We start from the raw sequence: 24,321 nt of genomic DNA, 5'->3' as shown, positions 1-24,321 counted from the left end.
TTGTTGTTATGGCTGTCTGACTGGACGATTTCCGTCTCCCCTCTCCGTATTCGAGAGATTTCGAGTCCAAGTACACTTTCCGAGTGGCCGGCTACTAGTTGCCCGACGCAAATAAACAGCGCAAGGTTGGTTGTCCACGGACAGCGAAAGCCAAAGAAGAGCGAGTCAGGTCCAGCCCGTGGGGGTCATGTCATCCATCTATCCCTGATAGACCTCGACCTCACCCTCATCGCAGTTGTGTTCTCCGTAAACCGTGAAACGCATACAGTCACATACAATCCCACACGTGCACCACAGCACGAGTAATGCAGTGCAGCCATCCCATCCCTTTTCCACCGTCCCACAAACGACGCATTGATAGGATGTAGTTGCAGAGAACAGATTGTTATCAGCCTCAAGTGGGGCATTATGCACCGCGCTAATCTGTATGCAGCAGTAGGGTACGTGAAATCCCATCCTTATCCTGATCTCACGGGTATCCACTGTACGGGAAAAAACGGAAATCCTGCGTGCCGTCACCTCCCAGATTTATGTTACGGAGGAGCTACCTAAGGTACCTATGCTTATGAGTGAGACCAGGTGTTTTTTACTGTAATGATAGGTACCATAGATCAAGTACATAATTAAATATGATATAAATACCGCCGCATTACCCTGAAAACCCAAACCGAAAAGTTCTCATCCCCAAATACCACCCTACCCCTGAGTGACGTTGACGTACGTTGCAGCTTCCAGCCCAGCGGGTCTCTTACTCACCTCACTCTCTGTCCGAAGTAGCCGAGGGTCAGGGGAGGCCAGATTCTGTTGGGCAATCGCAATCTCCTTTCCCTTCAGTACATACAGTCCTGTACAGTACAGTACAGTACTGTACAAGTACTCCGTACCTCCGTACCTCCGTACCGTAGATTGAATCAGTAGAGTACAGTAGTCTACTAGTAGTCTAGTCTAGTACGAGGGTAGCGCCTGGGCTAGCTGCCGGACAGTGGACAGCTCAGCTCCCGTCCCGGATCATATTCCGTAGGTATGAAGAAAGGGAAGGGAAGGGAAGAGAATTCCCATTCATATAATATTCAGCATCACTTCATTATTTTCTTTATATTGTTTTGTGCTGTGCTGTGCTGTGCTGTGCGTGTTGTGAAGAATCCAAAGTTTGTTTGTGCATGATACATATTTTGGATTTCACTATTAAGTATCCACATCCCTCTGCGCCCCCGCCACCCAATTGCCCTCATAATCATAGATAGGTAGGTACAGTACATATCGTTCATACAGAATCATCCACCGCCACGCTCTCATAGCCACCGCCTCTCGTCCTCGTACTCATCATCCTGGGCGTCTCGTACATGGCCGTGTAATCCACGACCTGGCCTCCTAGCATCGCAGCGCCGTTCTCCCGTTTCCCGAATATAGGCGCCGGATCGCACCAGAAGTCCTTGCAGTTTGTGAGGCAGCCGGCCGAGAAGGGGTTGCGATTGCGGTGCGTGGTGTCTTTCTTGTGGAGCGCCGTCTCGACGAATGTGTCCACGCCCAGGATTTTCTTCCATTGTGCGAAGCAGCCTTGCTTGTGGTTGTGGTGGTGCCCGCCAGGGGCGTGGGTAGGTGGTAAGACGGGATCTGGTCCCAGACCTGCGTTGCCGATTTGCGCCCCTGATTGCGAGGTAGTGCCTGTTGTGAGGGCTGAGGTGATGGCTTGTGAAGCCTTGCTTCCATGCATATGGTCTGCTCCGCGCATGTTTTCCCATGTTGTCATGGCTCTGGAGATCTGGACAAGCTGTACGAACATTAACATAGTTACCCATGTCAATTGTAGAGCTGCCCAGATCATGAGGACAAGTGTGTATGGATCCGCGTTTACAAGTTTGCAAAGCTCTGGAGCCAGAATATTGCATTCAGTACTCCCTTCGGCCTTGTCACTCAGGACCTCGAAATCTGCTATTGTTAGCTGGGCTTGATCGATGTAAATTGGGTATGTTATGCTCACATTTCAGTGTCAGTCTCACTATTAACAGAACACCCACCTCTAAAGTCACCAAGTAGAGGAAAAAGTGCCTGTGGTTATTGACGCCGATACAATTGTATACCCAAGGACAGTGACTTCATGGAGTCAGTAATAAATCAAATCCGGACTTGAACTACTTACTGGTCATGCTTGGCTACACAGCGGTTGCACCTCTTGCAGTGCTTGCTTCTCAATGGCTGCCGAACCATACAAGGAACGCAGAAGTTCTGGTCATCGAACTTCCATAAACTCAAAAGCTCGTCAATGACGGCCTTTTGGGGACCGAGTCCACCAAGCTTAGGAACATAGCCAGGCTCGTAGATCATGGTGCAGAAGTAAAAGTAACCGCATAGGGTGTACGACACCCCAAAAGCAAGATTACTGAATGGGTAGGCGGAATATGTCCCTACGTTGATTAGCAATAGCCTTTTTCGCGGTAGTCGAACTCACAAGGAAGGACAGTCGACAGCCACCTTAACCCAACCCAAAATAATGTAGCCGCGAATATTCCTGCAAGCCAAGGCTACATAATTAGCTTTTGGTCTTTAGACATGTTCCAGAAGACGTACAGTTTTATGCATATGCCTCATATCCGATGGCGCATATTCCATCACTTCCTGTGCAACCCATTGCAAACCATAACCAGCAAACAACGCCATAGGTACGCCCGCGTACACCACCATATGGCTTGAAATCATAATCATAACCCATATAATCAAGAACGGGAAGAAAAAGAAGAACTTGTTCATAAAGCTCCGCTTATCCTGTAACAACCACGAACTCATCGGGAAGTCAATTGTCTTTGGCTTTCCATCCTCATCATACCCGCATTCTCGTAATGCTCGGTGCCATATCCTCTCTGTTTTCATTTCTGACGCTGTGACTGCGGGTGTCTTTCCCATCGAAGTTTCCGCAAATCGATCAGCCCCATATTCGATTAATCTCTGGATACAACCCTGGGATCCTTTGACAAGAGCCCAATGCAATGCTGTAAATCCCGTCTCATCCGCAGCATGAACATCTGCTCCCCATCTCAGGAATAGATCCACGCATGCCGGGAACCCCTTGTACGCAGCCCACATGAGCGCAGTATGTCCATGGCTGTCTGGAATGTCCACCGAGATATTTTGGTGCAGGAGTAAGACGAGTAGGAAGATGTTCCCTTCGAATGTTGCGAGGTGGAGGATATTGTAGCCCTGGATATCTGTGACAAGAGGATCTGCGCCGTTTTCGAGTAAAAGATGGACTGTATAATAGTGACACCTTTGAGCTGCCCACATTGCAGGAGTAGCAACTGATTCCCCTCCTTTCTTATTGACATCTGCGCCAGCCTTGAGTAGAAACTGGCACATGGCGTATTGATTGTTGATAGCAGCCCACTGAAAGGAATATCAGTAATTGTCCCAGAGCTCCTTCAGAGTATAGATACATACATGTAGAGGCGTAATCCCCTCTGCATCAGCATATGTACCATCAAACTTCCCACTATCAAACAGCTTCTCTATCCCCTGGATATCACCGAGTCGCGCAAGTTGCATGATATCTTCATCAGGGTTCACTGGGGACCCTGAGGATACTATCTCCTCCATCTCAACATGGTCATCATCACTCAATTTCGGTGTTGCTGCAGATGCTTTCCCAGTTGGCCCCATCATATCCGCTGTCCCAATTGCACTCGTAGAATTCGACTTCTTGTCCTCATCCGCCATGCCTGGGTCGAGTCGCAGAGTAAATTCAAGCCTCCAAGATCCGTCACTTCGTTACTCGTTGTCGAAACAAAAGGATAAATTATATTCGTGAGAAGGACACGCACATGGTGGAAGTTTGAGTCGGCGCTTTGAAATTGGATTACTTGAAGCTGACGGGTCATGAACGAGGCTGAGTGTACCCCCTGCATCGAAAGATTTTAGTGCGCCGCGGCGCGGGTTGTTCAGCTCGAAGCCTTGCACCTACCTATAGTCATTGCAGCCTTTGCGACAGTAAGACTCGAAATTATCGGGAATAGAGGCAGAATGTCTACAATTGCAGAGTGGGCGCATGCCCTAATGAGCCCATCACCTGTCGCGCTCATCGTCGGTATCCTCCTGGTCCTCAGCATACCACTCTTCCTACATTCATTCGTCTTTCGAGCAAGCGGCCTGACAACTCTCCCCTCAATACTGCTCATCGGCCCCAGTGGTTCTGGGAAGACCTCTCTCCTAACTCTTGTAAACGATTGTCCCTTCCCTGTTAAGAAGCCCTGGGTAAAATACTAATAAGAAATCCAGTTCGAGCGCGGCACATCTGCCGCTCAAACACACACTTCTCAAGCCCCCATCTCCGCCGAATGCCACCTCCCAGTCGGCACCCTCGCCTCCTCCGACAGATACCGCTCCGTCAACGACCCTACAAACCTCAGGCACAAGAAGTTCCTTCTCGTCGACACTCCAGGCCACGGGAAGCTGCGACACCATGCCCTCGCCAGCATCACCAACCCCCAGAACCTAAAGGGCATAATATTCGTCGTAGACGCCGCTACGCTTTCCGCTGGAGATGAGGGGCTAAGACATACAGCCGACTATCTACACGACATTCTCCTTGTACTGCAAAAGAGGACCGAGAGCAAAAACAAAGCTGTGAAAGCGCTGAAAGAGATTCCCATCTTGATAGCGGCGAATAAGGGGGATTTGTTTACGGCACTCCCTGCTTCGCTTGTGAAAAGCAGTTTGGAGATGGAGATATCTAAGGTTAGGAGTTCGAGGAGTAAGGGCTTGCTGGATTCGGGGATTGGGATGGAGGATGAGGGGGATAGGGATGAGTGGCTGGGAGAGGTGGGGAGTACGGAGTTTAGGTTCAAGCAGATGGAGGAGTTTGATGTTGTGGTTGAGGTTTCTGGGGGTAATGTTGCGGGGGGGTGAGGGGCCTGTTGTTGATAAATGGTGGTCGTGGATTTCAGAGCGGCTCTAGTTATACAGATTTGGTGTTTTTATCTCATGTTGAGTCATATTGACTGGGAAATATAGGTTTGATTAAGAAGTACTTTCTTGACTCGTTTCCAATGGTCAGTTCCCTATACCTCATTATTATTCCATTTATTCCTAGTGGAAGTGAGGAACTCTTGCTCAGGAGAATGCTACATAGGTAAAATCCAGCCGCCTTTTCCCTAGCACTGAAACCCGCCATAACACAGCTACATAGAAATGGAATTCGAGTAAATTCTCATATCCCATGCTTGTCACCCCCCACAAGAAGTTTTTCATTTTTTAAAAAGATGGTATGCACTGGAAGGATTTTTGATGGTGTAGCGGGGGAGGTTGCGAATAGGGAGGAGATGGTCGGTTGAGTTAGTTGAGGATTGATTAAGCAAAAGGTTGAGGTTGGCTGGGAGTGGTTTTTATGAATGATAGTAGGAGAAGATGTCATTTGAGCTGGATATTGAGGAAGCGATTTGAGGGTTCTGATGGTGGCTAGAGGGGAGGGGAGTCTGGACACTGCTTGTAAACGACTAGGGTTACACTGTTTATACTTGTGCCACCAAAGACGACTTCCGTTTTCTACCCCACAGCGTAGAACCCAGCGTTGTACATACCTATAACACAACTCAAAAGCTCAATACCCGCAAGTTCACACAAACACACCTCACGCATGTCCGAAACCCCCCAAGTTGAAACCAGCAAGCTTATGTGCGTTCTCATCTATAGTACAGTCAACTATTAATCAATCAACTACTCACCATTCCCATCTCCATATCTACCACCCCAAAATAGTCGCCACCCCAGTCCACCCCGCCATGCCAATCAAGCCCACCTGGAACAACAAATAAGCAATTCCCCTATACCGGCCCTTTCCTCCCGCCGCACCCTCCGAATACCCCTTCATGTACAGCCACCTACACGCGCTCCAGCCAAGGCCCATACCAGCCGCCACGCGGGGGTAGCTCAAGCCGGCTATGAAGAGGGCGCCGAGGGTCGAGACTTGGTTTTCGATGTAGTTGGCGTGGGCTCTTTGGGCGCAACTGGTTTGTTCAGGTTAGTTTTGTTCAGGTCTGCACTGCTTTGTCTTTTTACAAACAAGGAAAAGGGAAAGGGGACGGGGGAAGGAGAGGAGCTAGCTTACTTGAATCTGTGTGCGTCGGCATCAGTGCGTGAGGAGGGTGCGTATGCGGCTGGATAGGATATCTTTGCTGCTTTGCGGTAGGCGCCTGTGTTGAGCATATGCAGGATGTTGACGATGAAGGTCGAGGTTGCGGCGAGGAGGACGTAGCCATAGTCTGGGGCGATGGCCATTGTTGCCATTGTGGCGGTTTGGAAGTGCTTGTGTTTTGCGCAAAGCTCCTTTTAAAGATGTGAAGTGGAAGTGGAAGTGGAAGTTGAGGTGCAGTGAATGGTTCTGTAGGAGAAGTTATGACAAAAGGGCTTGTAGGAAATAGTCAATTGAGTGAAATATAAAGTCAGATTTGAAGGAAATAAATAGAGAGAGAACTGGCTAAATACATCCAGGCACGGCAGATGCGTGACGGCATGGCTTGGATCTTCCCCTAGGGTTGTCCCGTCGCCGGCTCAGAAAGTCTCCGACGCGGAAGGAAACATATGTTTGTGCCGAGGCTTGTTTTGGTGATGGCTTCACAATGGCGAGACGTCAAGCTACATTGCTCTCTGTCTTGGAAGTTGCACAGCTGAAGAGGTGAGGTACAGTAGAGTAGGTCAGGTCTGCCACACGGCAGTTATGGTACTGTTGTACATACCCCGGCAACATTAGATACTCGTGAAGTGACCGACGCAGCACGAGACGAGGGCTCTAGTTTTCATCTTGAAGTTGAGTGAGATAGCGATAAGTCTTTGGAACAGAGAAAAGGAACATATGTCGAGGAGATGGAAAGCTTATGTATGTCTAGGGACAGGCCGTGCGGTACCATGTCCTTGGGAGTAGATTACACAACAGCTAGAGTGGGGGTGGGATCACGCAATTGTTGCTGGTTGATTACTCAGGGCACATACATACATACGTACATGTCGCTGTTTCCGCTGCCGGTGAAAGATTTCTTGTCACACAGAGACTGGTGGTACAGAGTAATCTTCTATACAATATATGGCTGACCCAGCCTGGGTAATAAATGGTATTATATACATTTCTTTGCGTGTTATAAAACAATGATCCCCAACGCCCGAATACCATAACCTGTACATGCCGCTATTTCCATCATTAACTCCTTTGAACCTATTTAAAGATAACTGTTCATCATTTCCGTCGCCTGAGGTCCCACTTTGCTTCATCAGCATCATACTCAACCTCTGCCTCGATGGGTTCAACGTCAGCCACCACTGTCTCGTTTTCCACATCAACCCCCCTATGCATCTCTTTCCAAAGCTGACCTTCAATCCCCTTATTCCCCATTAAGAAATCGCCAAAGTACTTAACTGCGTTGTATGCCTCTTCTCCGGTGGGGATGATGTTTTCCTTTGGCAGTAAGAAGCCGTAACTCCCTGTATCCCTCAACTTGATCTGATAGCTATATCGCGTCTTCATCGCATGGTAAAACCAGTCAATTGCTGAGCCACCGCCTGTTTCCATCCGGGAAGCTTGACCCCGCTTGACAGGAACAGCACCCTCACAGGCGGAAGCAACTCCATATTGCTCCCCGCTTGAGATCCGAATTGCTTTGGCAAGTCCCATTCCTAGTTCCTCGAGATTCTCCAGGCTTGGCGGATCCTTGTTACAGGAGTATGAGTAAGGATATAGCACTTGCTGCGAGTATGAGTGCAAATCTAAGAAACCGACGAATTTAACTTCGTTGTTCTCAGTCTCATTCTTTGCCCACTCGGCCAGTCTATGTGACTCCACCGCTTGAAATGGCTCCTCGCCCTGGTAGCTTTCGGAACAGGGGTTGCTATGAGCGGAAGCTCCATCCCATTCAAAGCCGAAGCCGCGATCAAGATCTAATCCACGGCAAAATCTCAAATTCGTTTGCTGGCGGTTCTTTCTCCATAGACGGTCAGTCTCCCACGTGTATATATACCCATCCGGGTTGCTAGTTGGGATGAAAACAAAATCAAACTCTTGGAGAAGCTTGGTAATTGCTGGAGACTTTCCATAGGATGTAATCAGAGACCAGGCAATATATGTCACAGTGCTTACTGATATCCATTCTCGTGCATGGGAACCTCCGGTGATGATAATGGTTCTCCTCGGTTTGGGGTCTTCCTGAGGGAGGTTTGGGGAAACGCCAACTCGAAGAGCTGAAATGTCTCGACCCTCATAAGTTGTTCCAATGTTGATGATTCGAACATGCGTAGTGAACATAGATGCCATAAGACGCATCCATGGTACAATTACCGAGTAGGGCTGGTAATTGCTAAAGAAGATATTGTCAGCTCCATCTGATGTCTTTAGAGACGGCGTGAAAGCACGATCTCGTTGAGATGGTGGGAAGGCCGGGCGAGCCTGCGCAATTGAAGGGTAAGTCTGATATATGGACTTGGCCAGATCGGGCATAAGAGGAGAGTAGGCATTCTGGAGTGATTTGGGTAGTAATCCGAGTAGAGATGGGACCTTCTCTTTGTTAGTACAAGACGTATAGTAGGAACCTTTTGACGTACATCGTCCTCCCTCAGTCGGATATCTGCCCAATTGCTAGTAAACTCCCAGACATCCAGGAAAAGGGTATCCGCGGCCTCCGCCAATGCTTGCTCCTCATGCGGTGTACTCAAGTTGAATCGAAGAACCACATGACCTCCGTATTTGGCTAACAGTGTCGCTGGGATCTGGGAACTCGAGGTATGCGATGCACAGTTTGGCTTCTCCGACCCCGCCTTTGCAGATTTTGTTGGCACGCCAAATACCTTCTCAATGGCAGTATCCCGGAGCCATGTCAATTGGGGGAAGACACCGCGATGCTTTGCTTCGGGTGGCGAATGGCGTTGAGTAGCTGCGTAGTGAGAGTTGTCGCTGGTGGTCCATGGGACAGCGAAGGCTTGGCTGGTTGCACAGAGGACCAGAAGGAGAAATGGAATGTAAGAGAGGGTGTTGTGCAGTGCGAGCATGATCAATAGCGCATCAGTCGCAATACCGACGAAGATCAATATTGTTACGGATACTGGAGATTATTCTGTACAACTTGCGGTGGGTAGAGTAGAGCAGACAGGCAAGGCACCTGCGAGTGTGTGAGTGGTTGGATCTGGTGGATGTGCTCTTCTGGTGGTGTGATGTGGATGATCGGCGAAGTAAGGCTGGGCTGGTCTCACGGTCTTATTAGTAGTGGAGTACTCGGCGTGTCGTAGTGTAAAGTCCGCTGGGAGGCTACTGTACTGTACTTCAAACGGGTAATATCAATGTTATCGTCCCTCTAAAGGTGTTGAATCTATATCAGAAAGGCTGAAACACAAGTCCTACTACTGTATCACCAATTGTTCATTTTCCTATTATACAGCATGGAATGTTGAATTTTCTTTTCATCTGGACGACTTGGTTGTCGCTTCCTCCCTCACTCGTTTTGTTTTTACATACTGAGCTGTAATCATCTGAGCGTTGTCGCCTAAGCATCAGACTCGAAGTCCCCATCCTCCCCAGCCCAATTCAGCAGCTCTCCAACCCTCTGCTTTTCTCGAAATCCCCGTCTACCCCACCGGATCCTTCCCTCCTCGCCTTCCGTGCAACTCATGTTGCATTCACCATACTCGATATCGATGAAGCCGCAAATTGGACTCCGACATGCCTCTCCTACCGGGATTGATACGTCGTCGTGGTCCATCTAGCGACGACATCCGACGACGAAGTTTTCTGTTGCCGGAATCAATGGGTAACCCGACTTTACTCGATGGCAGAGCCAGCGAGCAGATACCCAGAAGACCTTCCGCTGCAGAATTTCTGTCTCCAGCAGGTGCTGAAGCAGAGGGAGCATCTTCACCTCGAGCATCAGCTGAGAGTGCCACCAGCCCTTTGGAGCCCTCGATCACTCCCCCTGTGCAGCAACAAACACCCAAGCATCACCGGTTTTCCATGTTGAAATTCCGCCATGCTTCAGACTCCCAATTATCAACAAGGGCTCGACTACAGGCCCAACAAGATCAGCTTGCCACTGCTCCCCCCATGCCGCATCGTGAGTATCAATTGTTACCCCGCTAGCCTATTCTACTAACAAAGATGAACCAGCCCCCGAAATCATCACGACCGCTCCTACGATGGATATGAATGCAACAAAGCCAGCGAAACCAACGAAGAAAAAGTCGAGAATACGGATGGGCCGTGTTAAGAGTTCCTTGGACTCTACCGCGGAAGAGCCGGCGAAAGTCACGAAACACGAGAAGAAGGAAAGGAGAAAGACCATGTCCGAAACTGCCCCCTCAGGTAATAAGAGCAGAGTCACTTTTGACGAGCTTCCGCGACCTTCGACACAAACAGCTAGTAGCGAAAATTACCCACCAGCCTACGGTGATGATTCCAATTCGACTTTAGCACTCCCAGCTACACGGGTATCTGAATCGTCGAGGTCTGATGGGAGTTCAGGAGATCATGGAGTATATGCCTCAACTACAACAACCACACATACCATTCATACAACCACCACTTTCTTTCGCCTTCCCCGTCGGAAGAAGACACCAGCGCCTTTGTTTAATCTCTCCCATCTTCCTCAGAAATCTACCAACCCAGACCAGGCCCAATCTCTAGCAGCGTCTCGAGCATCTGCTAGCTCCTCTCGAATCTCAGGGGTCGATCCTGCTGCTATAAAAGCAGATGTGAGAGCCAGCGATAGTCTACCCTCTCCTATGCTGTCACCATCACCGTCAATCTCACACAGTGCTCTCGCCAAAACTTCATCCGCATCGGGAGTTGCAGGGCTATTCAGACAGGGATCAGCGGCATCCTCCATTTCGTCTCCAACTCGTGCAAGGTTGGGTCAGCGTGGAAGATCATCTACCCTGAATTCTCTACATAACAATGCTAGTGATGACGCTTTACCCACTCCGACCCTTCCTACTTCTGTCCGCACTTCTACATCAACTGGTAGAAAGAGCTTTGGTGACCTGTTTAGTCTATCACATCGACTTCGCCAAAACTCCGAGCCACCTGTTCCACGTAACTCAGGTCCCGCGACTCCAGGTTCGAGTACGTCCAAGAATAATTCCATCCAGCTAACACGAGAGCCTATTGTTTTACCTGAACGGTTCGAAGATGATACCCCGGCGAAGTACCTTGTTCGCCTGGAAGAAGCTGTCAGCAGGGGCGTTGTAGCTAGTGTGCTGTCTAAGGGTACTGATCCGTTTTCTCAAGCCGTTCTTAGAAGCTACATGAGAGGTTTTGGTTTCTTCGGTGACCCAATGGATATGGCCATCCGAAAATTGCTGATGGAAGTTGAATTACCCAAGGAGACTCAACAAATCGATAGATGCTTGCAAGGCTTCGCCAACAGATACCATGAGTGCAACCCCGGCATATACGCATCTCCTGATCAAGCGTACTTTATTGCATTCTCACTCCTCATCCTGCACACCGACGTCTTCAACAAAAACAATAAACATAAAATGCAGAAGTCGGAGTACTTGAAGAATATTCGCGGCGAGGGAATATTTGATGAGATTTTAGAATGCTTCTATGACAACATTTCGTACACGCCCTTTATTCATGTTGAAGACGATCTTGACATCAACGGCGAACGAATCGTACAGCATAAGACGAAAAAGAAGTCCATATTGTCACGTGGCAATGTGGATCCAACGAAGCGGCCATCGAAAGAGCCTGTTGATCCTTACACTCTTATTATTGACAGCAAGCTAGATACGCTGAGACCGAATCTCAAGGACGTGATGCATCTGGAGGAACATTACGGCTACCTCGGAACGGCACCATCGCTCAATCTGGAGGATCTACAAAAGACTTTCTTCAGGACGGGCGTTCTACAGATAGTTTCAGCACGATCTCGCCCTGACGCCTTTATGTCCGAGAAAACTGTTACAAATCCTGAAGAGGCCCACCCCGGGATTGTTGATATAAAGATCACGAAAGTTGGCCTCCTTTGGCGAAAGGACACGAAGAAGAAAAAGACCAGATCTCCCTGGCAGGAATGGGGAGCTATTCTAACTGGTGCTCAGCTTTACTTCTTCAGGAATACCACTTGGATCAAGAGTCTGATGCACCAATTGGAAACACATATCAAGCAAGGCCACGATGGCATACCAATTATCTTCAAGCCTCCCCTTGAACAATTCAGCCCTGACGCTTTGATGTCGACGGATGATGCAGTCGCTTTGCTCGACTCTACCTATCAGAAGCATAAGAACGCATTCATTTTCGTTCGGCACGGAGGGTTTGAGGAGACCTTCCTTGCGGACAATGAACAAGAAATGAACGATTGGCTTGCGAAACTCAACTATGCGGCAGCTTTCAGGACAGCTGGGGTCCGCATGCGGGGCGTAGTTGGAGGAAATTATGAAGGCCAGCGAAGTCGTGGAATAAGACGATTGGAGAGCCAGACAGATGGAATGAAATCGGTGCAAACCCCGACTGGCGAAGTAACCATTGTCAGTGGAAGGATCGATACAAAGATGCAGCAAGACATTCTTTCGGCTCGCCGGGAAATCATGCAGCAGAAGATTTCAGAAGCTGAGGAAAGGCTTACTATAGCGGAAAAACAACTTGATGCCCAGCTCAGGAATGCTCGACACCTTCAAATCCTCTCTCCAATCCAGCCAAAAACCCGGGAGCAGGTGCTTCTCGCCGCTGGTCGAATGGCTGCTAACTTGAAATGGGGCAGAATGGAAATTTGGCGCTTAAGATGTCACAGGGACATCTTGGTGAAGGATTTGGATGAAGAGAGAAACCCTCCAGAGAAGGCCATTCCTAAAGTGGATATTATGAGTGAAACTGCAGCTTCTGAACGTAGCGCTCTTGATCGTTTACGTTCGATATCAAGCACTGCTCACCGTGGCCAGCGACCGACCTCGCAAGCGACAAATCGCCCATCAACTTCGACGCTGCAAGCGCCCCAACAGGAAGCAGATCATGGAATGGATGATATTTTCCAGACCCCACCCGTTGTTCCGAGCTCCTCAAGTTTCCACCAACAGCAAGCTTCATGGGAGCTTCCGCCGTTGAGCTTCGATGCTCGTGCACGCAAAGCATCTGTCTCTAGTGCTGTGCCTTCAAGTCCGAGCTTAGCCACAACTCCGTCAAAAGCCAGCTTAAAACCCACTACTGCCATGTCAGATACACCACGAGCTCCAAGTCCAAATGTGGATGCGGCAGAGCAAGCTGTGCTGGAGGAGGCAGGGCTTAAGGAGCCAGAAAGAACTCCAGACGGCAAGCGTCCAATTGCTCCCGACGTTGAGGAGAGCAAGGATCACACGAAGGACCCCGCAGCTGAAAAGGAGAAGCTAGAGAAAGGAAAGATTCGTCGAAGTTTGCATCGTACTCTTCGAGAAGCTCATGTACCCACCCACACGCGAAGCAGGAAAGGGAAAGATTCGTCATCGAGCGCTGGAATGTCCGACGAAACTGCTGCAGATGACGTGCTATCTCGCGGTACTGGCAGCTTTGTGGTTCATGGCAAGAAGGCTTCTGTTATCCAGTTCGGGTCAGAGCTTCAGAGTATGTCACCTGATGAGCGTTTACGACTACGAAGGCAACCCCACAAAGATGAGCCAGGTGGTCTTTCACCTGCGACAATTGAAGACGATTTCCAATCTGCTCTCGCTGAGCCTGCAGACTTCCGCGAACGACAAAATTCGACAAGCTCTGCAACAACCAAAAGCTTCAGGGAACTTCATAAGAGGCTACATCCAACAGGTATCCCGGCTATTGTAACATCAGATGGTGAAGATAGCGAGGCAGCCATCAGTTTCTCGGAGGACGGGAGACGAACGCCTCTACCTCCAGTGGAAGATGAGGAAGAGGACCAAGATTACCTCAATCGTCCGGGAAGCTCAAATCAGCAAGCGATGTTCTACACACCGGAGGCCTCGAATTCGCCTTCTCGATCATACTTCTCCGAAAAACACTATGCAGGTGACCACACAGACGAATCAGTTGAGGGTGAACAGGAAAGACTACCTACCCCTCCAGCGCAGACCTCTATCGCCGCTTGAATTCAAAAATCGATTGTTTCATTTTCCTTTGCAAGCGTTCAACACTCCTTTTTAAAGCATGCAATGCCATGCACCGGTGTTTCGGGGGATAGAGAGCACGCACAAACCAAAAATTTTCTTGAAATTCATCTAATCTGTATTTCTGTATATTAGACTGTGGCTGTGCTGGGTACTTCCTTTCTTGCTTGGAAGTCGCGGTGGGCGTTGGTTACAGGTTTGGGATGATGAGAAAGTGGGATAAGTGGATGGACTTGAATGATAGGATGGGCAGCGTATGTTAGAAGTAGATGTGCAAACATGATTACATTGATCAAAGTGTGCTCTTGTGTTTGTTTAAATTCAGTTCCCTATAATTTGCTAAAAGGTAACTCGTCCACTGGCAGGCAAAGTACATTTATAATCCCTCACCTCGCGCAAATAACCTGGTCCAAGACTCCCAGGACATTCCCTAATCCAATATCTACTGATAGAACTTATTCGGTACACCTCATCGTAGGTTCAATCCACTTCAAGCCAAGCCCCTCAAATACTTTCTTCTCCTTTTCCAACAAAGTATCAGCGCCCGCCTCCAAGTCTACCCAATCTCCATTATCCAATCTTCTCACCCCACTGCTATCGAACTTGTATCCAAGTTCCTGCCTGCAATATAACCTCAGGTCTCTCTCAAACATATTGCCGCCAGACCACCCCACAATGGCGCATCCAGCTGTTTTCCAAGGCGTGACTATTATATCGACTCTCCTATGTATATTCGGATTCTTCGCCTGAGGGTTCCTCTCCAGATCTTCTGCCTTGGAAGGCCATTCCGGGTCCTGCCAAGCCACGAATATCTTATCCAGCGTGTCGAATCCCGCTTTCTTGCCTCCTGGTTTGACTTTTCCCTTCCAAGCTAGGGGGTCTTGACCTCTTTTGCTGTTCGTATCAAATTGCCGGAGTGAGTGCGTGATGTGACCGGTTTTCTCTAGTCTCTTTCGAATCCGGCCAATGAAGTTAAGAGTAGCATTCTCGTCCCGATGCGTCAATACCACATCAACATCCCCCATGTCGGGCTTCCCGCGTCGGTAGCCACCACATATCACCATCTCGAAACCTGGTTCTTTCCTGTTCGCCTCATGCAAAACGACAGCTCCGATGTTCTCCACTTCATCTCTCGACATCCTCTCCTCAAACTCCTCGTAGAATTTAGCGCCGATTTGCTGGCTCCTTGAGAGACTGCCAAAACCTTGTGCCACATCGTCAAGATCTCTCCAGCCTTTGTTGTACCAGTCCCTGGCAGTTTTTGCCCCTACGTCGAAAATGCCGTAGAAACTACGCCAGGTCGTGATTCTCTCGTCCTTTTTCATATTCTCTACTTCCGTGATGTGCCCGTACCGTTTCCACTCCTTGAAATACTCCACGGTGGATGATCCTACGCCAGGAAGGCGACTCAATTCGCGGGCGGAGGTTAGACTGAATGGATAGGCGGCTATAGATGAGATTGCACCGGTATAGGCGCGAACAGACCACTCGCTGCTACTCTCCTCGGCGTCTGTGAGGAGGCGAGCTTCTTTGATGAGTTTCAGTTGCGCGATAAAGCTATCATTTGGTGTGTGGAGGGGAGTTTGCCGTTTGCAAGAGTAGGGCTGTTTTAGGTCATCTGGAAGATCTGGAATTTGAGACTCCTCTTCGCGGTCGGAAGTAGTCTCGTGTATGAGATGTGGTGTATGGATCCTTCCCCTGGTGGTGTGAGGTTTGGATCTCCCATCTCGGTACTTGTCATAAGGCTTTGCACCAGTTGCTTCAGGTAGTGGCAATATCTTGAGGGGCTCATGCGGCTTGTTGTGGATACGCCATGCAGGCTTAGGCGCTGACACGACTCTTCCTTCATAGACTAGGTATCTCTCAGTTGGCAGGAGCTGTCCGGCTTTGACTGAGTCGTCATACCAAGCAACTCCTAAAACTTTGATGATATCCTTGTCCCATGCAGGAAATCCATCTGACTCCGTAGGAAAGTTTCGGGATAACGTTGGACTACTTGGACTGGTAGTCCTAGAAGACCTTGGTGACTTCCTTTCGGTTTCCGACTCGGTCTCGGACTCAGCCTCAGACTCAGTGCTAGAATCGAGGACTATCAGATCCCTGCCATCACTATTCTTCTCGACCTTGCGTCGCTTCCGTGGTGGTGACCCCTTTTGAGTTTGTTCCTTTTCACCATGATTTAACCCCGGGCCTCTGAACACTGCTTCCGTAGTAATGCCAATTTGACGAAGCTCCCATTCTATTCGCACCTTAGATTTGAGTTTCTCATGGGCCAGAAACAATTTGACGGCTTCTTCTTTGGTATTGAACACTACGCCTATCTTTTTACCAAGAGCATTAAGTTCGGAAATATCCTTGAAATGGGCCTTGAGTAGGTATATTGGTGGGAATTCGAGAGCCATCTCAGCTTGGCTCGAGGAGGTTGATCATTGCGAAATGGACGACAGCGGCCCTTGACCTCTACGTATATGTACCGTCAGGGAATTCTGCGTCGGTTCGAAAGGACTCGTGTAGCAGGGTCTAAATGAAATTGTTGGAGTGTTTCGGAGCTGAGGATTACATTATATTCCAAAGCTTTGCAATGTGAAGGGGAGGTAATGTTTAAAGATATGTGGCGATTCACCTTATTTCATTCAGTATCGATTACGTAATTGCAACCCCTCTTGCCTAATCTGGAAATATAAAAACATCCTTTACAAGTCCCTCTGCAATTTTAGAGTAATTTTATATAGCGCTTTGCGGCTTCAAGACTTTATTGTAGGGTAGCTTTTAAATCACACTCTACTCAATACTTCACGGCTTTGGGAAAGCGCCATTGTTGTTGTACATTTATTATATGTCCATCCGCAGCTTGAGCGCACACGCGCTCTTTTAAAACCGCCGCCTAGCCGGCGCAATGCCATAAAGGTATACTGAGGAAACCTCGAAGAGCAAATTTTCCCCAACGCCTTCATCGGTTTTCTAAACCTGTAGTATGTGGTGCTGACCCACAGTTCTTATACATCCTCGAACTCGACGTCTTCCTCACTCTCCTCTTCATCTTTCACGACTGGCTCCTCAATCCTGACCCTTTTCGGCGGTCTACCATCTTCTGGCGTGCCTGGTCCTGTCACCGGACTAGTTACGCCTGTGCTGGTACCACTCCCCGAAGCGCTGCCGCCCTTCTTCAATACACCTGTCAAGCCGCTTGCATAAGGTGCCGAGGTAGGCTTTACTTCTCCGCCAACTGAACTAGAGGGAGTGCCAACTCCAGAGGCCGTTCCAGGAATCACATCTTCAAAGTCTTCTTCTTCATCATCAGTCTCGAACTCTTCTTCTTGCTCTTGCTCAGCTTCTTTTGCTTGGGCTGCCTTGAGCTGTGCAAAGTAATCATCAATTCCCTCGACGTCTCCATTGGCGGATGGAGTGTCAAACCCGATGTCTTTCTTGTCTGGCTCCCGGGGTTGAGAAGACAGTGCTGCTGTATCTCCATTGAATCTTACTTGCTCACCACTGATTGTACTATGCGTGAAATGGACGGGCAGGGCATTTTGATGTGCCGTCTTCTCCTTTCTTGCTTTTTCAGCAGCAATGTCTGCATCCGTAGGACCCTCAGATGCCGTGAGGGTGACAGATATCGTTTGAGGCGCAACATTTGCCATACCTCGGACCGCCGTTGGTCTTTCGACTGCAGCATCAAGAGGTGCTGTTTCGTACGCGGGGTTTGTCTCATCGCGATTGACTTTTCGGGCAGAGGCTAGAGCTTGCTCAAACGTATTTTCTGGAACGACGACACCATCGATTTTGGGCAAGAGGTCGGTAATAAACTTGAATTGGGCGTTCAGCTTCGTTGATTGTTCATGCCCTCCACGGCTGTTGCTGTTCGGGTCATGTTGCTCCAGAATGTAATCGCATCGGTGGCATAAAAAGCCCTGCGGCCCATACTTGTCCAGAACCTCCATTTGTGTCCATTCCGACTTGCACCTTGGACAGAAGAACTCCTTTCGTTCCATCTCTGGTACTGTATTTCCCTGGACCTGCTTGTCGATGAGGTAGACCCGCCATTTGATGGCATCAATTGTAGCACGGTAGTCGATGTAGTAATAGGTTCGATTCAATGGACGTTGCTGACCTTCTTTGAGCTCGGGGCGTGTATGTCTAGTGGGTTTGAAGATAAACATTTGCGCCCAGCCTCAATTACCAAGAGAAGCACTTACACGGCGAGGAACCTATCCTCCTTCAGTCGACCACACAGCTTATGGAGCTCTTTCGTATTCATGCCCATGAGATAGGCCATGTCATCGTCACGCAAGCTATTGATTGTGTCAACATCTCTCTTCAGAATTCATACACCAAGCCCTCAGTAAATACATACGCCGAGTGGATAATCAGTGCATCAATGACCAGAATATGCTTGGTATCGTAGAACGAGCGCACGCAGGAGCGCACAAGCATCTGGGCGAGATCCATGGTTGCGCTGGTTGTGTATCGGCGGACTGGATATATTTGCCTCAAGTTCGAGACGATGAAGACGAAGGATCGGAAGCCCGCACAACAAAGGCTGCGAGTTGGAGATAATGAATCCGTGGGACCAAGGAGAACAAGGAAAGGAAAGGTCTTGTTATTAACAAGATTGGGAGGCGCCCATTATTCAACTCGACACCGGCTTGTGTTGGCGAGTGGATAATGAGGGTTAGTAACTGACCAAGACGATGTCCGGCCTTGGGTAGGTCGAGACAATAGTAGTATTGATGTTGGTACGCTATTCACGGGGTCGTCAGAAATCCCAAAGGAAGCCTTGAAGTTGCGACGAGGCTGCGTGACGCTAGCGGCCGCATGCCAAGCCTAATCAGGCTATCAGAATCTTTTTCCAGACTCAAGGCCGTGGGTTTTACCACTTGCTTAACTTTGGCAATTGAGTGCTATGAAAGGATTTCAGCAACTTTCAAAATGGCAGACAACCCTACTTCAGCTGCGCCAAGTAAACCCGAGGGTAGTAACGAGGCTCATGGGAACAAACGTGCTCGTTCGCCAGGCTCAGATGGGAGAAACCACAGTGACAAAAGAGGGCGGGGTGACCGAGGGCGGGGTGACCGCGGGCGCGGCGATCGTGGGAGAGGCAGAGGGGACCGGGGTCGTAGTAGGGGGAGGGGAAGGGGTGGGGATTTTGGGGCAAATAAGGCGGGAGGTCGCTTCAAGAAAGGGGAGATGGGCCGCGGGGAGTGGAAGTCAGTCCTTTTAATCCCTTATTTCTTGCGCGACTAACTAAACAAGTCGTACTGACCTAGGCAGGAGGAAGCGTGACGATGAGAATCAAGATGGCAAGCGCCAGAGAACCGGAGAAGCAGGCGACTATGCCTCCACTCAGTTTTCGAAAGAGGAAATCGAGGCAGATGGTCGAAAACCTAAGAGAAAGGTCGCAGTGCTGATTGGATATGCTGGATCAGGATACAAGGGCATGCAGATCAACACTCAAGAGAAGACAATTGAAGGAGATATCTTCAAGGCATTTGTGGCGGCCGGCGCAATATCCAAGGCCAACGCAGATGACCCAAAGAAGTCCTCTCTAGTTCGCTGTGCTCGTACGGACAAAGGTGTACATGCTGCGGGCAATGTCATTTCCCTTAAGCTTATTGTGGAAGATCCAGAAATTGTTCAGAAAATTAACGACAATCTACCTCCTCAGATCAGAATATGGGGCATGGAAAGAACAAATGCGTCCTTCAGTTGTTACCAGACTTGCGATTCAAGATGGTATGAATACCTGATTCCCACCTTTGCTTTTGTTCCACCGCATCCAAAAAGCTATATGGGCAAGAAGCTGGTTGAACATGCCGAGAAAGAGGGTGTGCTTGAGGAATGGAAGGCTCGACAAGCGGATGTTGCTGATTTCTGGGAGAAGGCGGATGAAGAGTTCATCAAGCCTATACTGGATGAGCTTGACCCAGAATTGCGGGAAGCTGTTATGGCTGAAGTCCATGCAACTGAGGATCTACCAGAGGGAACAAAGAAGAAATCAAAGGCTGCTAAATCCAAGGAAGCTGCCGCCTCCGCAAAGGAACAGGGCGAAACGACCAAAGCCGAGCCAGAAAGCCATCCAGATGCAATTCAAGAGGACCCAAAGCCCCAAGATGAGTCAAAACTAGCAGAGAATGGCACGTCCGGAGAAGCGAGATCTAGCCCAACAAACGAACAGAAGGTAGAGACGGATCTAGGAAAAGAAGAGGCTACGGTTCCTATTATGGGAGAGGAGACCTCATTCGCATCCGCTCAAGATGGAAACGCTACTACTTCCGAACCTGAAGCCTTAGACACTACCACCTCTGAACCCGCCCCCTCAAAGTCCATCCTCACTCCCCACGAAGCGGCCGTAAAACGCATAAAAGCAGCCTACATCCAAGCCAAAAAAGCCTACCGCATCTCCGCGCCCCGCAAAGCCCGCGTCCAAGAAGCCCTCTCCACCTACATCGGCACGCGCAACTTCCACAACTACACCATCCAAAAGCTCTTCTCGGACCCGTCCGCAAAACGCGTCATCCGCTCCTTCACCGTCGGCGCCGATCCCGTCTACATCAACTCCACCGAATGGCTCTCCCTCAAAGTGCACGGCCAGAGTTTCATGATGCACCAGATCCGCAAGATGGTCGCCATGGTTGCCCTCGTCGTGCGCTGTGGAACTGATCTCAGTGTCATGACGGACAGCTTTGGACACGCGCCCATTAGTATCCCGAAAGCTCCCGGACTGGGCTTGTTGTTGGAGAGACCGGTGTTTGATAGTTATAATGAGCAGGCGGTTAGTAAGTTCGAGCGCGAGAAGATCGATTTCGATAAGTGGAAGGCGGAGATGGAGGAGTTTAAGCAGAGGGAGATTTATGACCGCATTTTTAGGGAGGAGGAGAGGGATCATCAGTATGTTCAAGCCTTTTCATTCCACACCCTTCTCAACTCCATTTTTCGAACTAGAAAATAGGAATACGATACCACAGTAAATAAAGCTAACCTCGATTCCAGATTCCACGCTTTCTTCCACCACATCGATTGCTTCCGATCCGACTTCTTCCTCTGGGTCACGGCTGGTGGCCTTGCAGCTGCTAAGCAGAGCAAGGTGAGGAACGAGTTTCTGGACTTGGACGAGGGGGCTAGTGATAATGAGGTTGATGCTGATGGACGGGAGGGTTGAGCTGAGCTGAGCTGAGCTGAGCTGAGCTGAGCTGAGATGAGATGAGATGCGATATGCTACTGGGTACGGTAGTATGGTTATGGTAGTATAGTACTTTCTGAATAGTACTACTGATGAATGAGGTTGGGAAGAAAGAAACCGTTGGCTGAATGTTCATATGATAAAAGCATGAGGGGTTTTGAAAATAGAAAATTCACGGTCAATATTTGAATGAATAAGATGGCGATGGCGTTAAATCCCAAGAGATGTTACGCGCGAACATGGTTAGTGGTAAGTAAATGCTTCTTTTCGGTTTGTCTAACACTTGGTATCGTATGGTATGGTATTTTCGTATCCAGCCTTTTTGGTTATATCCCAGCCAGACGCCCTCCCAATGCCAGCCAACCTTTTCTTGCGCCTCTGAAACGCCGTGTAGCCCAAAACCCATACGCAAATCTAAGATTTAATTTCCAGATCCAGCAGCAGATTTCTCAGCATCACTTCTTAACTTCCCCTCTAATAGTTCCCCGACCCTCGTAGCATCCTCATCAATCTTCCCTTCTCCTTCTCCCTCACCAATACCCCTCAGCGGTCCAAAAAGCCACAACTCTTTCAGCTCTCGACTAAGTCGAAGTAAATCTTCCGCTCCTCGTACCTAGTTCCTGTCATGTCAGTACTTCCTATACCTCTGTTTCGTTGTTTCACTTTTACTTTTACTGGTTTCTTGGAATTTTGGAGAGAGAAGGGAGGAGTCAACATACCAGCGCAGCGCTCTCAACTTCCAATGCGAAGGCTTGCGTCGCAGCTACTTCCTGCGTAGCGCTATCCCCCTTGTCATCCTTCTGCATGGCGGCCAACTGCACCAGATTTCGGAACCGGGTTAGCATGTTGGCTATAGCGCGCTCTTCGCGGTCTGTGAGTGCAGATGATCTGTCAGTTTTTGTCTTGGGGGTTGATGTAGATGTAGGTTCTGCAGAAACAACGATGGTCCTTGGAGGTGAAGTGGGGACCGGTGGTGATGATGGAGTAGGCACCGTTAGAGGAGTAGCGGGATCCATGAAAGGAGATACGGTAGCTGTAGATGTAGATGTGGATGTGGATGGTGGGGAAGGTACAGCGGATATCAGGGCTGATGGATGATATTGTAGAACCGGCATCACTGGGTATGGAGGTGGATTGTATTGGGTCCCAGTTATAGGCAATAAGACGGGAAAATCTGGGACGATCTTCAGTCTGTCTCTGATAGAAGGGCCTTGAGTTGAGGTGCCGTGGTTGGGTGTTGGTTGACCATATGAATTCAGACCATTTCCATTGCCATTGCCATTTGGAGCACTTATATTCACCCCATCTCCATTGGAACCAGAAATTGGGAGAGACATGTCGATGCGATTTGGACCGGTGCCGGTTGGTATTATTGTGAATTACAACACAGCATTCAATCCAGATGTGTGGAATCGCCGCTGTTTCGCTGGTGGATGAAAAAGAAGAAACGTTTGCTTACCTATTAAGCTACTCGTGGTGCGCTGCGCACCTTCCATATTGACCAAAGCTAAGGATATATTTAAATATTTGTGGTTCTTGCCAATGAATATAATAATAGTAATAATGATGTGAAGTTTATTACGAATGAAGGAGAAGGAGAAGGGAAGGAGCTTTGAGAGCTTACCCCACCACACAGACCACTCTGCATGACACCACGCCTTACCCTTTCCATCGCTACCCCTCCAACAACTCTCAAACACCAAGAGCCTCTGTTGCGTTCATCAACCTCGAGCTGTTCCTAACAATACCTACATTCCTTCTTTCTCTCTTCCCGGTCGTCCACAAAAGAGTAGACAAAATGCAGTCCGGAATCTCAGGTACTCCAATCCCTCTCTTCACCCACCCACTAAAACCAACCTTTCTAACACCCCACGCCCTCCAGCATCCCAAGAACTGAAGACCGCATTCCAAACCCTCGTCTCCTCCCCCACCCAACGCGGCCTCCTCATAACCATGAAAAAGAAACCCTCGTCCCCCTCACCGTCCTCCAGCCCTCCACCTCATCCTTCGAAACCGACCTCTCCCTCCTAACCCCGCACCTGACCCCAAAACAAGCCCTCTACATCCTCCTCCGCCGCTACCCCTCCACCAACCCTGCACCCTTCATCGCCATAACCTACGTGCCTGATGCCGCGCCCGTGCGCCAGAAAATGCTCTTCGCGTCCACGCGCCTGACGCTCGTGCGCGAACTCGGCATCGAACGCTTCAAGGAGACCATTTTCGCTACCAAGGAAGAGGAGTTGAGTGCCGAGGGCTTCAAGAGGCATGATCAGCATGAGGCCCTGGCGGCGCCACTCACGGAGGAGGAGGTCAGTCTGGGTGAGGTGAAGCGGAAGGAGGCGGAGGAAGGCAGGGGCGCCGGGGAGAGAAGGAGTCATGTTAGTAGTGGCGTTGCTATGCCTGTTACCCCGGAAGCGGTGGAGGCTTTGAAAAGGCTGGTTGGGGAAGGGGGTGATAATCTGGTGCAATTGGTTTGTTCTCTTGTTGCGGGAGTTGGGAATTGGGATGGTTGGGCTAATGTGGGGGCAGAAAATCAATATCGCGACTGAGACCATGGAGCTGGCTTCTAGTACCAGCGTGCCGATTGGTGGTCTGGCATCGACGATCAGTTCTACCGAACCTAGGTACTCGTTTTATCGTTTTACGCATACGCATGCTGGAGAAGAGACATCGCCGATACTGTTCATCTATACTTGTCCTTCGGGCTCGAAGATCAAGGAACGAATGTTGTATGCTGCATCTTCTCGCTCTGCTGTGCAGATTGCGGAAGCTGAAGCCGGGCTTAAGATTGAGAAGAAGATCGAGGAGAGTAGCCCGGAGGATGTAACGGAGCAAAGCGTATTGGGGGATCTACATCCAAAGGTGGAGGTTAAGAAGGCGTTTGAGAGACCGAAGAGACCGGGAAGGAAATAATTCGGTGTTGGGATCAAGTTATGATGGAATGGAATTGGATACCAAGAGGAAATACTTGCTGGGGAAGCGAGAAGTGTGAATAGATAGATGATAGTAGGACGCTATGCTGGCCTATGCTCCTATATGACAAATGGGATGAAGAATGAAAATGAACA

The 24,321-nt window shown here is 49.3% G+C and overlaps 11 protein-coding genes across 11 annotated transcripts; 4 read left to right on the top strand and 7 right to left on the bottom strand.

Annotated features, from left to right (window-relative positions):
• Window positions 1–1,264: 1,264 nt before the first annotated feature.
• ptr-1 (Palmitoyltransferase) lies at window positions 1,265–2,325 on the bottom strand (the record flags this gene model as incomplete). The annotated part of the gene is made up of 3 exons (XM_031145408.1): window positions 1,265–1,942; window positions 2,001–2,049; window positions 2,141–2,325. 3 exons carry the CDS (start codon window positions 2,323–2,325, stop codon window positions 1,265–1,267), a joined length of 912 nt encoding a protein of 303 aa, XP_031009543.1.
• A 219-nt stretch (window positions 2,326–2,544) lies between these two features.
• On the bottom strand, window positions 2,545–3,708 carry AKR1 (Palmitoyltransferase; the record flags this gene model as incomplete). The annotated part of the gene is made up of 2 exons (XM_031145407.1): window positions 2,545–3,378; window positions 3,433–3,708. 2 exons carry the CDS (start codon window positions 3,706–3,708, stop codon window positions 2,545–2,547), a joined length of 1,110 nt encoding a protein of 369 aa, XP_031009587.1.
• A 303-nt stretch (window positions 3,709–4,011) lies between these two features.
• Window positions 4,012–4,896, top strand: SRP102 (Signal recognition particle receptor subunit beta; the record flags this gene model as incomplete). Its single annotated transcript, XM_031145406.1, has 2 exons — window positions 4,012–4,206; window positions 4,267–4,896. The coding sequence occupies 2 exons, from the start codon at window positions 4,012–4,014 to the stop codon at window positions 4,894–4,896; spliced, it is 825 nt and encodes a 274-aa protein (XP_031009588.1).
• An 803-nt stretch (window positions 4,897–5,699) lies between these two features.
• On the bottom strand, window positions 5,700–6,273 carry Mgst3 (Microsomal glutathione S-transferase; the record flags this gene model as incomplete). The annotated part of the gene is made up of 3 exons (XM_031145405.1): window positions 5,700–5,785; window positions 5,872–5,993; window positions 6,095–6,273. The coding sequence occupies 3 exons, from the start codon at window positions 6,271–6,273 to the stop codon at window positions 5,700–5,702; spliced, it is 387 nt and encodes a 128-aa protein (XP_031009584.1).
• Window positions 6,274–7,216: 943 nt separating this feature from the next.
• ecm14 (putative metallocarboxypeptidase) lies at window positions 7,217–9,018 on the bottom strand (the record flags this gene model as incomplete). Its single annotated transcript, XM_031145404.1, has 2 exons — window positions 7,217–8,527; window positions 8,575–9,018. The coding sequence occupies 2 exons, from the start codon at window positions 9,016–9,018 to the stop codon at window positions 7,217–7,219; spliced, it is 1,755 nt and encodes a 584-aa protein (XP_031009585.1).
• A 667-nt stretch (window positions 9,019–9,685) lies between these two features.
• sec73 (Protein transport protein) lies at window positions 9,686–14,055 on the top strand (the record flags this gene model as incomplete). The annotated part of the gene is made up of 2 exons (XM_031145403.1): window positions 9,686–10,073; window positions 10,127–14,055. 2 exons carry the CDS (start codon window positions 9,686–9,688, stop codon window positions 14,053–14,055), a joined length of 4,317 nt encoding a protein of 1,438 aa, XP_031009533.1.
• A 473-nt stretch (window positions 14,056–14,528) lies between these two features.
• Window positions 14,529–16,475, bottom strand: pol4 (DNA polymerase type-X family protein pol4; the record flags this gene model as incomplete). Its single annotated transcript, XM_031145402.1, has 1 exon — window positions 14,529–16,475. The coding sequence occupies one exon, from the start codon at window positions 16,473–16,475 to the stop codon at window positions 14,529–14,531; it is 1,947 nt and encodes a 648-aa protein (XP_031009534.1).
• Window positions 16,476–17,069: 594 nt separating this feature from the next.
• On the bottom strand, window positions 17,070–18,522 carry tfa1 (Transcription initiation factor IIE subunit alpha; the record flags this gene model as incomplete). Its single annotated transcript, XM_031145401.1, has 3 exons — window positions 17,070–18,210; window positions 18,270–18,365; window positions 18,428–18,522. The coding sequence occupies 3 exons, from the start codon at window positions 18,520–18,522 to the stop codon at window positions 17,070–17,072; spliced, it is 1,332 nt and encodes a 443-aa protein (XP_031009617.1).
• Window positions 18,523–19,002: 480 nt separating this feature from the next.
• PUS1 (tRNA pseudouridine synthase) lies at window positions 19,003–21,232 on the top strand (the record flags this gene model as incomplete). Its single annotated transcript, XM_031145400.1, has 3 exons — window positions 19,003–19,280; window positions 19,327–20,961; window positions 21,064–21,232. The coding sequence occupies 3 exons, from the start codon at window positions 19,003–19,005 to the stop codon at window positions 21,230–21,232; spliced, it is 2,082 nt and encodes a 693-aa protein (XP_031009616.1).
• A 442-nt stretch (window positions 21,233–21,674) lies between these two features.
• Window positions 21,675–22,590, bottom strand: LHYA1_G000407 (uncharacterized protein; the record flags this gene model as incomplete). Its single annotated transcript, XM_031145399.1, has 2 exons — window positions 21,675–21,866; window positions 21,973–22,590. The coding sequence occupies 2 exons, from the start codon at window positions 22,588–22,590 to the stop codon at window positions 21,675–21,677; spliced, it is 810 nt and encodes a 269-aa protein (XP_031009611.1).
• Window positions 22,591–23,051: 461 nt separating this feature from the next.
• Window positions 23,052–24,166, top strand: twfA (Twinfilin; the record flags this gene model as incomplete). Its single annotated transcript, XM_031145398.1, has 3 exons — window positions 23,052–23,070; window positions 23,153–23,724; window positions 23,783–24,166. 3 exons carry the CDS (start codon window positions 23,052–23,054, stop codon window positions 24,164–24,166), a joined length of 975 nt encoding a protein of 324 aa, XP_031009610.1.
• Window positions 24,167–24,321: the final 155 nt, after the last annotated feature.

Source organism: Lachnellula hyalina, assembly GCF_007821495.1.
Source record: "Lachnellula hyalina strain CBS 185.66 chromosome Unknown contig00004, whole genome shotgun sequence".
Lineage (NCBI taxonomy): Eukaryota > Fungi > Ascomycota > Leotiomycetes > Helotiales > Lachnaceae > Lachnellula > Lachnellula hyalina.
Note: the sequence above shows the minus strand (reverse complement) of the source record. Positions and strands in the feature narration are given on the sequence as shown.